General features: G+C 44.6%; 1 protein-coding gene across 3 annotated transcripts; it reads left to right on the top strand.

Annotated features, from left to right (window-relative positions):
* The first annotated feature begins 6 nt into the window (after window positions 1-6).
* LOC119298760 lies at window positions 7-12,857 on the top strand. 3 transcript variants are annotated; one of them, XM_037576053.1, is made up of 12 exons: window positions 7-308; window positions 1,394-1,549; window positions 1,801-1,947; window positions 2,050-2,201; window positions 4,718-4,999; window positions 5,101-5,231; window positions 9,607-9,724; window positions 9,835-9,927; window positions 10,885-10,962; window positions 11,067-11,154; window positions 11,243-11,314; window positions 12,488-12,857. In XM_037576053.1, exons 1-11 carry the CDS (start codon window positions 71-73, stop codon window positions 11,269-11,271), a joined length of 1,512 nt encoding a protein of 503 aa, XP_037431950.1. In that variant the 5' UTR covers window positions 7-70; the 3' UTR covers window positions 11,272-11,314; window positions 12,488-12,857. The 3 variants fall into 3 exon arrangements, with proteins under 3 accessions (XP_037431950.1, XP_037431948.1, XP_037431949.1); XM_037576051.1 differs by lacking the exon at window positions 12,488-12,857 and adding an exon at window positions 11,868-12,375; XM_037576052.1 differs by lacking the exon at window positions 12,488-12,857 and adding an exon at window positions 11,933-12,375.
* Window positions 12,858-13,817: the final 960 nt, after the last annotated feature.

Consider the following 13,817-nt stretch of genomic DNA (forward strand, 5'->3'; position numbering starts at 1 on the left):
AAAAAAAACAATTCCCCAAACCCTCGTCCGGCTTCTCCGGTGCAGAGGCCGCGGCGCACGAGCTTAGAAGATGCCGAAGGTCGGCAGGCGGCGCACGGGGGAGAATCCGGAGAAGGAGAGGGGAGCGGGAGGCGGTGGCGCACAAGGTGAGAAGATGCCCAAGGCCGGCAGGCGGCGCACGAGGGGGAATCCGGATCTGGAGACGGAGAGGGAAGCCAAGAAGAGAAGCCTGGCAGAGGAGGCCTCTCCTTCAGCGATGTTTGCGGCCTTTGAGCGTGGCGATGCCCCTCAATCCGAAGCAAAATCAGGTGATTTTCGCCCCATTTCCTCACAGATCGTGGCATCCATGTTTATGAGAGAATTGGAATTTTTGCCACTTTGTTCCTGGGGCTTCGCTAATATGCCACTCTGGAGAATTGATTCGCACAAATGCCACTTAGGTCGTTGAATCCTTGATTAACATGCCATTAGCTCCTCTTTTACTTGGTTTAATTATTGTTCACATTGAAAAACTGGCGAAAATACTATCTTGCCCACGTGTCTATCTACATACGCGCGCTGCCCGCCGAGTATATCGTGCTTGTGCCATACTGCCTGTGTCTTGGACGTCATGAGCCGTCGGTCACCTCGACAGAGTGTGCCACGGATAGGCTGGGCGTCTTGCGCCACCCATCGCTTGGACGCCGCGTGCCGCCGATCATCCAGTATTGTGGCTGAGTCATGGAATCTGATCTTTCTCTGAAGTAATTTTGTTCTGCCTTTCGCTTGTTTTGTTGATTTGATCTCCAATTCAGAAATCTATAGAGTTTGCATGCCTCGCAACGAAGCTCCGCATCACATGACGTACATATCGAATCTATGGAAACTACATTCTTGATCCCTAACCTGCTCCCTAGTTGATAAGCATCGGAATGCATAAATCCTGAAATGAGATGCGACAAATTGGGAGAGCAGCGACGGTGAGCAGGCGAGCGCCACAACTAGCAAGCGGACGGGGTGACCAGGTAGCGAGAGGAGCGACCACCGAGCGCATGGGTGGCATGGTGACCTCGAGCAGTCGGCTGCAGTGAGCAGGCAAGCACCTCAAGTGCGAAGCGAGCGCCTAGTATGAAGTGAATCCCTCGGTCAGTTAACTAGATAATTATGTGTAGATACCCTGAGGGTAAGTTGGTCTTTTCATCCCCTGTTAATGTGAAAAAACAATTAATAAATGGAACAAAAGAAGACCTAGTGGCATGCTAATCAAGAGTTCAATGATCTAAGTGGCAATTGTGTGAATCAATTCTTCGGAGTGGCAAATTAGCGAAATCCCGTGAACAAAGTGGCAAAAATCCAAATATCTCTATGTTTGTTGGTGTTTACTTATTCCTGCTGGACGGTTGTTCTTCTGCAGAGCGTGTCTATGATGTGGTCGAGTCCGTGACGGAGGAATCCTCCGGTTCCCCCATTCCTCTGCTCCATGAACCCTACATCCCTGACGAGCTAGCTTCCCATCCGGGCATACATCACGCCTTTGAGCTTGCCGAAGCCAAATACAACGCAGAAAAAGGTGAAATTAATTTCCTTGTTTCCTCGTTAACAAGGCCTGGCGCAGTGGTGAAGTCCTCCCCACTTGTGCCAAGAGGTCCTGGGTTCGAACCAGCCTCTCTGCATTGCACTTTGCAGGGGTAAGACTAGGTTCCTATAATCCCTCCCCAGACCCCACCTTGTGTGGGAGCTTCTATGCACTGGGTCTGTCCTCGTTAACATGCTAATCATGTGTGCATAATCAATCTTATGATTAATTTTATCATATGTTAGATCATCGGTATGCTTTGTTCACCATGGCTCGCGGCCCTCCGCACTCGTGTCTGTTTAATGAGCGGAGGCTTCTTCCAATCCGTGAAACCGCAAAAGACGCGGTGCTTCTTGCATCCGGATCCGTCGTTAGGCTCTCCTCCTCTCTCGGTATGAGCAATTTTGTCACATCTGATCAACATTTGCTAGGAAACTAAGTGTTGCGACTCGTTTCCTAATTAGTTAACACATACTTATATGCCTTAATTGCAGGCCGCGTGCCACTGAATAAGTGCTGTGGGTTGTGGTTCCAACAGGATGAAGAGAAGAAAACCGCCATTGTTTTGACATCTGCGCACCTGGTTCGCAAACAGGATCCCTCGGTGATGAACCAGTGGACAGGAAAATATCACTGTGATGCTCGGGTGAGCTTCTTAACATTAATTCGGTAGTGGACAGGAAAATAAGAAACATAGCATGTATGTAATTCAAATACCATCCTAAATGCAGTTCACACCATAGTAAATACGCATAAGGTTTACATAGCAAGCAAAATAGCCAGTAAAAGCCTAAAGTGCACATAAGGTTCAGCAGTTCACACAAGAAGGTGCAAACAGCAAGCATAATAATATAAGTGGTAAATGACATGTTGCTCAAGCAGCCAGCCCAAGCAGCCAAGCAACAGCCCAAGCAGCAGCTCAAGCAGCCAAGTAGCATGCTCATGGATCTGTCCTCAGTTCCTCATCCAAATAGGTGCGTCCAGTCACCACTTCATCTTCATCACCCTCGTAATCTATCTCCTCCAAATCTGTCTCCTGTTGTTCTTCTTCGTCGGCCTCAAACTCTTCATCATGAAGATCTCTAACTCTTGCACTCCGACGAAGCTCAAGCAGTTCACTAGTTCCCGTAGCATCTCCATTCACACTCCAATGTATGCCATTGCCATCTCTTTCATCTCCATCACGAAACACCATGAAAGCATTATCATCTCCTCTCTCAAAACAAGAAGCCTCGTGCTTCGGATGCGTCAGTACTTAGGAGAACATCAATGTTCTTCCTGTCCTTCATCCTTTTCTTCTTGGACACTTGAGTTCTGGATGTACACACGTTTATTGAGGCGGTCTGTTGTAAGGCGATTTCTCCTCTTGGTATGTATCTACAAGTGCCAATGCTACTAGTCAGGAACTAGATAATAGGAACTTGACAAAACATTGAACTAATTCCAGTTTTAGAGACTAACAGACTCAAAACAACTCCAGTTTCTCTCACAGCCAGAACAACTTGAGGTCAAAGAAAGGATCTTCATAGCCATGTTCTTCAGCCTGGTGTCTCACCTCCATACAGTCTCCGCGAAGCAACTAGGAAGAGGAATTTCATAGTCAGGAACTAGGTAATAGGAATTTGAGTACTTGACTAAATATGTAATTAAGTGAAATGACAAATGAGTAATGACTAACCAGGATTGTACTCAAAAGTTTTGGCAAGTCGCAGCAAAATTCTTTCCAAAGGATCCCTCTCTGCTTTGGAACTCGCCAATTTCGTAGTTCACAACTTTGTCTCTATTGATTTCATCATCATGATATAATGTCTCCACACAAGAATAGAAGGCTGTATTGATGTCAGCAACATCAAATATGCTCTCATTTGCATAGCTGTAGTGTGGATTCAGCAAATAAGCAGTCAACTGCAGTGGGGCATCGAGCCTATCTTTCATCTTCTTGTCAACTATAGCTAACGCTTCTTTGTAGCGCACCTCGACATTGCCAAAGGCAACTTTGATTCCCTTCTTGCCTTCACAATCTCTCCATACACAAAGCCCATTGAGGGCCGCACATCACCATCAACTAACCGGAGGACCTTCACCAATGGCTCGAACACCTTGATGCAAAGATTCACACCCTTCCAGAAGGGCTTGTTGAAAATTATGGCTGTTGCATCTTTGCCTTTCTTTGAGGATACCACCATCTTCCTTAGTGAATCAGCCTTGTCTGCAACGCTTTGCAAAGTGAGCAATTGGGAAGCAAATCTGGTCACTCCGGGCCTTACGATTTCTTTCTTCTTGGTGAAGGACCTCATGCACTAGAAGGTGTGATGGTGGCCATACACAAATATTGTGAAAGACTTGGCTTGGTCAATTGTCTTCTTGAACTTAGGTAGGTTGCCAATTGCTTGGATCATCAAATTGACAGTCTGATTCGCACACGAGCTCCGAAAGATCTTTGGCCTCTTCACTCTCAAGAGATCCTTAGCTCTCATGTTGTATGAAGCATTGTTGGTCACAACCTACACCACATGTTCAGCACCCAATTCATCAATTGTCTTATCAACCAGATTGAAGATCATCTCACTTGTATGCAGCGGGTCTGAGGTTTCCTTTGACTAGATGACGCTAACACCTTCCGAGCAATGTGTGACCAGATTCATAATGCTTCTCCTCTAAATGTTATTCCAAGCATCAGTCATGAGAGAGCAGCCATTCTCGCCCTTCTCAACCTCTCGGTCCTTGAGTTCACTCTTGGTTCTTGCATACTCTGATTTGAGCAAAGGCTCACGGAGATCGTATTGACTAGGTGGATCTAGATCTGGGCCAAATTGACCAATGGCCTGAACCATCTGCCTGAACTCATCATTGTCAATTGTATTCAATGGACTTGACTTCTGAGTTCAACTTTTGTTGTTCATTTTTGGATTTGACTTTTGAGTTAATTTTTCCCCTTTGTTTTGTTGTTCCCCATCAGTTGCCTCTCAAATTAAATTATTTATGATGTCTTGCTTGCTAAACTGGTAGCTAGTTACCAATTAAAAGTGAGCTGGTATTTATGTATACAGTGTACTAAAAAGGATGATTTGATTTGTTGTGGTGCTCATTTTTTTAATTACTAATTGTGAAAATTATCTTGGAAATAGTATCATAATTTTGCGTTTGCCGTTTGCCGTTCAGGTCATTGTTCACTTGCTTGATGGCACAACTGCAAGAGGCAGTCTCCTGTACCTCCAGGAGCATTATGAAATTGCTCTTTATGAGGTTACAATGCACAAACCTGTTGAGTTGCCCACTTTTAATGACACGGTGCATTCGGGTCAAGATGTTTTCAGACTTGGAAGAGATGATGAAAGTTTGGATTTGAAGATAACTCATGGTAGGGTGGAATACAAAATTCCAGTCCGACATGAGAGATGTCACTACCTGTATTTTTCCTCTGATGAATCTCGTCACCGTTTGGTATGTAATATAATTTGATTTCAACTTTATGTTATATATTTCAATCAATGTTGCTATTTTTACTACAAATTCCAATGTTTGTCATTGTTACTATGTTGTAGTTGCATGACGATGGAGGGCCCATCATTAATTTAGAAGGGAAGGTTGTGGGATTGGTTAACAATCATATAAATGAGAGTTTTGTGCCTTCATGCATATTACACAAGTGTTTAGATTTCTGGAGGAGTTTCCAGTACGTCTTTTCTCTCTTTCACTTCAGTTCTTTGTGAGTGCTAATGTATTTTTTATTGGTTTTCTGCCTTCTGTTTTTTGTTGAAATTAAACTCACATGATTAAAAAAGTAATCTCATGCTTGACTTATATATTCCCATAATTATTGTATGTACAAATACTGTTTGCTAAGTTTTCATTTTTTACTACATTTAGTGTTTGTCCATTCTTGCATAGAATTTGCATGACCAAAAATTATGTTTAAACTGTGATTTCTTAGCTACTATTATGTCCCCACAAAATTATGTTTGAACTGTGATTTCTTAGCTATTATTATGTCCGAATGAATTGCTAAAAATTGATTTAGCATAATCATGTACGTGAGGCCTAGGTGGCTACAAGTGGAGAACATTATAGGCAAAAAAATACAACTAGTAAAATTGAGTCGATTTGTCGGGTTACCGACTTGTGGATTAGTTGAGACTCGCTAAGATTAGTCGTGCCTAATTGTATACTAGTCATTGACTACCATGTGTTATAAATATTATAGTAAACACTATTATAAGTGACCTCATCTGAGTTCATAATATGTACCAAAGAAGTATCCAATGACAAAAGGCAGCACAATCCAGAACTAGTCCATAAGAGCAACTCCAATGGGAGGACCCATTTTGTCTGTTTGGGTCATCCGGACAGAAAACTTGGCCCAACAGGGCGACCCAAACGGACGTCCGTGTCCGCTTGCTGTCCGTCCCCGACCCAAACCTGACCCAAATCTGGGAACAAATGGGTACGAAGCGGACGGAAGCGGACACTCTCGTCCACCGCTGTCGCCTGCTCGTGTCCGCCCCTGGTCCCATATGTCAGCGACTGCAACGTCCGCAGCAAGGCCACCGGTGCTGGTCTCCACCGCGCGCTCGGCCGCTCCTCTGCCCCGCAGCAAGGCCACCGGTGCAGGTCGCCGACGCGCGCTCGGCCGCTCCTCCGCGCCGCAGCGAGGCCGTCGGCACAGATCGCCGACGCGCGCTCGGTCGCTCCTCCGTGCCGCCGCGAGGCCACCGGAGCAGGTCGCCACGGTGCGCTCGGCCGCTCCTCCACGCCCTAGCGAGGCCACTGGCGCAGGGCTCCTCCGCGCGCTCCTGCTGGGGCTCGAGGCCCGGACGGCGGCGCGAGCAGAGGTTGTCTGCAGCAGAGGCGCGAGCAGAGGTTGGCTGCAGCAGAGGCGCGAGCAGAGAAAAATCTCGCGGGGGAGGGGATCCGCAAGGAGGAGAGGAGGGGCGGCGCGAGGGAGAGAGAAGGGGGCGGGCGGCGCAAGGGAGAGAGGAAGGGGCGGGCGGTGCGGAGAGTTTGGGTCGACGTGCGTTGGATACAAGGCTTGTCCGCCCCATGTCCACTAGGCGGACAGGTGACCCAAACGGACACGAAACGGACAAAATCGGTGTCCGTTTGGGTCCTTGCGTTGGAGTTGCTCTAATGCATCAAAGAAGTTCCCAATGACAAAAGGCAACAGAATCAGAAGTTCCCTCCACTTCATGTCTTCATCCCTCCATCACATCATATCCTTCGGCCCTACTAAAACATCAAGTTGATCAATCAATTGAAATTCACCAACTTCATGGCTTGGTCCAACAACACCTTGTTTCTCCTTTCTCCTCCATTGTCGTCGTCGCAGTCCATGTCCTAGTAGTTCTTCATCTCATCTTCACCCTCAACCATGGTATCTTCATTGTGCTGCTCCTCAACCTCTTCTTCATCAACTGTCCGCACCCTCTTCCTAGCCAGTGGCGGACCCAGGAATTGAAGCTAGCCGGGGCGAACATTTAGGGTCAATTTTTTTTGGATGCAAATACGCGTGTACTGAATCAAAGGTCGTGGCATTCAACTACCAAAATCATGAAAAGGCATAAAAAGTTATTAGAAACTACTGATAAAATGGACTCTTGTTGCTCCATGCATTTTGTGTTCGATATCTTGGCACGTCATGTTCTTTCAAAAGTCAATAAGATACTTCATCATGTGATTCCACTTGATCTAGCACAATTCTTGGTGGTATGACATCGAAAGTGCAACTTTAGCATCAGAAGCTATTTTAAATGTTGCATACAGCAATACAGTATTGATAATACCTGGATGTAACGTGTCTGCTCATTTTACTAGAATTAACCAGACAAAGCACTTTGTTGCCAGCACTTGATCAATTGCGACATAGCTTAGCCTAGAGCGGTGTTGGCACTTGGCACTATAATTCATACACTGATTAAGTAAGTATTCAGTAAGGGTATGAGCCAAAGAGTAGAACAAATCAAAATACACAAGAGACATGTTGCACAGTAGTGGGGCGGGGAAGCAGTGAGTGGCTAGCAAAGATTAAAATCGCGGGAGAAACGATATCGCGGCGGCCTCTCCCAGCAGCTATAGCAGCCGCCATAGCGGGCAATCGCGGCAAATAGCAGAAATTTTTCTGGTGGGAGAGATGATTCTGGAGGGTTTTACTGATTTTTGAGTCATTTGGAGGGATATGTGGAGGATTTCGCGGCAGCAACCATAGCGTAGCGGCGAGGCTCCAGGGCAGCTATAGTGCAGCTATCGCGGCTATTTCACGGGCTATTTTAATCTATGGTGGCTAGTGCTCAGGGATCGATTGGGGCTGGATCCGGTTGTATCGGTGGTCTGCAGCGTGCTCGTGGTCTTTGGGCCTTAAGTGCAATTGCGCAAACGCTGCAGCCCAGCCCATTCTTCTTTCTCTCCCTCACCCGGTCACCCTCACGGCCTCGCGTTCGGCTTCGCAGAAACAGGAAACATCCGCGCCGCCATGAAAACTGCCCGCCACCAGAGGAAATTGGGAGGAGCAGAGGAAGGGTAGGTAGGCGGGGGTCGCTGCTCCGCCGCCGGCGACCCGGGGCGGCCGCCCCAGCTCGCCCCAATGGTAGTTCCGCCACTGTACCTAGCATAAATGATATGCGGGTCTATGAGTCGACTGGTAGCACCATGAGCAGTCCTTTGGAAGACCCACCCTCTTAGCATTTCCGTACCACCCATGGCTGAGATCAACATCACCCCAAGTCAATGCAACACCAACACCTTGATAAACAGGTTTGACATAAACATCAACCCATTCATTTAACTACTGAAATTGCACCACTTGTTCTCTTCCAATTGCATCAATCTGTGTCTCTAGCAACTTCATTACCAAGGTTGCATCAAATGATTCAACGGAGACATTAATACATTATCATACACCAAGAAGATGATACCTTCTGGAGTATCCATAAGTTACTTGACAAAATGGCGTCCCTTCATGTCGGTCCACCCATCTGACATGAATGTGTAGGCATATTCTTTCCATGCCAACATGTGTTTCAGTTGGAATCATCTGTCTTGGCATTGCCCTTTCAAGCAATGGGCATCCCCACATCATAGTAACTTCGTGATCTATAATCAGGACCATACTGCCCTATGGAATCCAATAGAATCTCCTAGCTTCTTGAATTGACGATGCATAGTGGCAGGTTATTATCATAGAGGAAGTTAGCGACATGATCATCAACGGGCGGTTTTTGTTCCTTTGTCTTGTTGTATTGTCCAAGTGTAGTCACTTCATTGAATTTTGCATGTTTCGTAAACTTTTTGTATCTAGGGTATAGGATCTAAATTTGATGTAAAGATTCAGTTTTTCTTTTGGTTACTTCGCTGTCCAATTTTTCTGGCATTATACTCTTTTGAGCAGGGTTTGAACTGATAGAGTTTACCTTGTTGTCTAGGTATTCATCATGTTTATTTGTGTTTGCATGATTTTAGTTCTAGTAGTCGATTTAGTTCCGGCTAGTTGTATGCATGTAAACATGGCGGAGTGACCATGTCTGCAGAGAAGACAGCACGCAGCGATAGAGAGAGTGCAGTGTAGCGGGCGGACTGGCGGCCAGTAGTTGAGTACATGCATTCACGTGTTGCTGGGACTAATCATGTGTTTAGTGATCAGGGCATTAGTGCACGTAGTGAAGAGGTGGCCTACGTAGGCAAGTACTGATGGTCAAGATAGAGTTAGTTAGCGTCTAGCTACATGCATGTAAAGAAAATGGCCGAGCCGTGTGGCCGTTGCGGGAGGTTCGGCCTGTTGGTGCTGGACGTGCGTACATGCAGCTAGTGGAGAGTGAAATACGGATCAAGCCGGTGTGTGGCTTGGCCGTGTGTGCATGTTTCCCTTTAAAAGCACTTGTAACCAGTTGCATCTAGTGAGAGAAAAATACAGAAAAGTGGCACAAGTTGTGTGCGGTGCCTAACTCTGTGTGTGCGTCTTCTTCAACCTCCAGACTTGTGATGTCTTATAAGAGTAATAATTCTAAGATGTTCTTTTCTAAAGTTTTTGTAACATTTGGTCTCGATTTTATTTGGTATAGGTGCATGCCACGGCTGCATCTTGGAATGACCTTTACTTCCATCAAGCTTTTAGACCCTGTATGTATCGAGAGGATGAAGCGTAAGCATAACATTGAGTCCGGTCTCATTGTTCAACAGGTATAGACAGCGGTGTTCGCCTTTATTTTAATTTTATCGTTGTTATTAGTTTCTTCAGGAACTGTTTTTCATATGTATATTATGGAGTAATCATGCTAATTAAACATTAGGTGTCAAAAGGATCGTATGCCGAGAAACTGGGAATCCGCAAAGGTGACGTTATTGAAGGTTTTAATGGAAAATATGTTTCTACGACGGTTGAGGTTTGTGCATTGTGTATTTATTAGATTTTAAATTTTTGCTACAACCCAAATGTAGCTACTCTAATCAACTGTAGGTTTAATCTCCCACGTATATACTAGATTGGGTTGATGAGTTGTGCTATAATCCAATAGAGAGCAAGTTATCGTGCATTCTTAATTAGATAATCTAGACTAGTCTAGCCACCTCCTTGCTTCATGGCTGGATGGATTAACTTTCTGCATGGATAACTATCTGCACGTGAGGTATGCCAGGCTGGCTGTTCTCATCAATTGGATGCAAGAATTCATAGTGTATGTTATGCGGTTGGCACACATTTACCCTTTTGCTAAGATTAAAAAGAGTACATAGTATTAGGGTGTAAATATGTTGAATTGTACTTCTAGTGGAGGTGTTTTTTATATGAAATCTTTAGAGTTGTAGCCATTATTGTCAGCGGTACAGGATATGATTTTTTCCCTGGTTCCGCTAAAGATGGGCCTACTAGGGGTATGTCAGAGCCCGCTGTTATGAAAATACGGGTACTCGGGGAATCATGGTGGCTATCGGGAGCGGTAAAGGACGGGCATGATCCTCCCTGTCAGCTTGATTTCTCGAGCAGCAGAACTGTTTGCGGGCCTCTTAAATTGTCCACGCGGTGTAAGCATAAAAACAGAGGTGAACTCAACAACCATCTCTTCTTATGCTGTCTCTAAAATACCCGGGGTCAACAAGTGCATTGATGATCACCCCAGCGCGCTCATGATGACCTGCGACTTATAGGTATCATGATGAGGGGTTCATAATCTTCAACATCACCTGAGCCCACCGCCCTATCTTCTGACAGACCAGTGTGGGCCGTGTAGGATGGGTTGACTAGGATCGTATGTGGCGTTAAGCATGAGAGGCTCCTGGTTGTAGGGTGTATTTTCTACATATATTTATATTCTTTCATGTGACACACTTGACTATTTTGCCAGTTGGAGAGCATGTTGGTAGACATCTGCTGGGATCATTTTGATCAGAGAAATAAATTATATGCAGAAAAAGATGTTTCAGTAAGTCAATCCTATGTTGTAATTATGAGCTGCTTAATTCATGCTGACCAAAGCACTATTAGAAAGATGTTTTGAGAACTTAAATTCTATTGATTGCTTTATAGGTTCTTATATTTAATGCTGCCAAACTTTGCCGAAGAACTAGAAATTTGACTGTAGTTGTATCAGATTTTGGAGAGGATATTATAGAAGGTAAACACCTCGCATTTTATAACGTTTTCATTTTCACCTTGAACTTTGCATATTTAATGGAACCGTGATGTTTTTACTATTTGTGTAGGCACTTATCCTGTCACGATTGAAGAATAAAGAGGTCATGTGAGTCTTTTGTGTTTCTTGAGCTTCGAGAAAGGTAAACTTAAGTTTTCATATTCCCCTCTGTTTAGATTCAGTACGTTTGAACACAAATTGGGAGGTTAGAGGAGATATTATGTGTGGTAAATAACTTCATTCTGTTTGTAACAGGTTGTTCCGTCTGTATGCTTTACGGATTTAGCTTTGTTCTGCCTTGCCATCTCGTTTCATCTTAAATGAAAAAATGCAGTAAAAATTGCGTCACCTTTAGTTAGCCAATTAACCCTTGGTCGCTAGCGAAACATGACCGCCTCGCTTATTAGTCTTTCCTCCATGGATAAAGACAGAGACTTGATTACATCCTCCTTTGTAAGACAGAGTTTTTAATTAGCTCATAATCCGGTTCAGGATCTCCCATCTACAATGTTTTCATAACGTAATGTTTTTTTTATCTCACCTTGAACTTGCTGTTCTATATGCATTAAGATTGTACAGTAGTGGTCTTACTGTGGTCTGTAGAGAGTCACTCTCGTGTTGCCATATTTATGCAGGAATTTCTCGTCAGCCAAAGATCTATCTAATCGAACCTTTGATGTTTTTTATTTGTGTAGACACTTGGCTGCTGCCGACCTTCATGGATGAGTTAATGGAACTAACCCTTGCATGCCAATTACAGATCAAGTTCGGCGTAATCTTTTTTGCTGTCAGACAAGAACTTCAAATTATGGTGCCTTTGAACCGTAGAAGCAACTTAGCTTAAAGCATAACCCGTACGTTAGTGTAGAACATGTTATTGGCTAGCACTTATGTTGAGTCATGTGAAACTCGCATCCTATCTGTATGCTAGACTGAAATGTTTGGACCGTAGCAGCCACATAGCTCGGGATGATGAAGTTTTCAAAAAGCCAAGCGCGAAGAACTGTAACTGAGTTTTCAGGTAGTCTCCTCTCTGGCTCCAGGCGTTTTAAGGAATCATACCATACTCTTGGAAAGCCATTGTGTGCTCAAACACAAACTTTGCACCATTGTGTGAATTATCATGGATGAGTTCATCACCACCACTCTGCTCCGTCCATCATATGTTGAACCATTGTGGGAAGCAAGCATGTTTGATTCCCTTGCCCATGAGTCCTGCGACATTGCAGAATGGTGGCCATGGCCAGGCCCAGGCATCTCCATGCAATTCTGCGGAGTCTACATAATGCTGCTGAACTGACGTGCGACTTTGCAGGCTAAAGGTACATCATGTGATCCTTCAGACTTGCTGATTGGATCAAGAAAGTTTGTGGGATGTGAGCTCCTCCTTCCTTATCAAGATGACAGGTCAGGCTGGGCATTCGGTTAAACCGAACCGACCGGTTCGGTTCTTCGGGTTTTGAACAAATATGGTTTTCAAAAAATGATTACCGGTTGGTCATTTGGAGAACTGCTAAGCGAGAATTCGGTGAACCGAGATTTTGGTTCAATCCTCGGTTTAAGACCAAACATGAATATATGCTTGTGGTTCCTACTCTTATGCCAAGACAAGTAGCTGGATAACACAAGTAATTAGAATCAAATAACTGAAACAGTGTGCTATTATTATTATTGTTATTTCCATTCAAGATCATGTGGATAAGAGTGAGTACTTACCAAGGTTTTTTCTTTTCGATTTCGGTTATTTTCCAGGAGGGAACGGGAAAAACGGTGTGGAGAAAATCTCAGAGTTTCCGGAATATTTTCACCCAAAATTATCAAATGAATTTTGAATTCAAAAACTTCTAGCTTCAAAATATATTGGATTTTGCCTGGGAGCAAGAACTTTTATCTTAAGTGGTCGGCGCACTTTGCTTTGTTCCAAACCTCACGAGATGGCGCCATCAGTACGTCACCACGGCCAGAATTTTAGTTTCTAAACAACTCATGAATCTTGGGTGTTTTAAACTTAAGACTCTGCGTATCCCCTTCAAGCTTGAAGAGGCGCAGCGGCTCCAGTCTGAAGCAAATCATGATGAGCTTCCCCCCTTCTGACTACTGCATCAAGTTAGACGTCCTCTAATCGTTTTGGCAAATTTTAATTATGTGGCTTCTAGAGTTTCTGGATAAACCTAGCTACCAAAATGCACACCATAAAGTAATAATCCTTATTGCTAGATTAACTTTCGGGGTGTGTTGGGGATATTACTACTGGACGTAAACCGGTCAGGAGTAGCCGGATTAACTCTATAAAGATGGAAGCCCATGAAGACGTAAGGATGGTGGCGCTTTACGAAGGCCCAAGGCCCAAAGGCGAGTTAAGGACTGTAGATGTAAACTGACTCTCTCATGTAACTTGTATTGTAAGTTAGAAGGAATAGAGACCGAACCGGACACATTTATGATCCAGCCTCGGGACTCTGTAAACCGGCGGGCGTCAACCTATGTATATAAAGGGACGACTCGGTAACGGTTGAGGGACAACACACAACAACTCGAGAGCCAGGCAAAGCGGGTTCGCTCCCTGGTCATCGAAACCCTAACAATACCAACACAACTAGACGTATACTTTTACCTTCATCGAAGGGGCCGAACTAGTATAAAAA

This window comes from Triticum dicoccoides, chromosome 5A, assembly GCF_002162155.2.
Source record: "Triticum dicoccoides isolate Atlit2015 ecotype Zavitan chromosome 5A, WEW_v2.0, whole genome shotgun sequence".
NCBI classification, from domain to species: Eukaryota; Viridiplantae; Streptophyta; class Magnoliopsida; order Poales; family Poaceae; genus Triticum; species Triticum dicoccoides.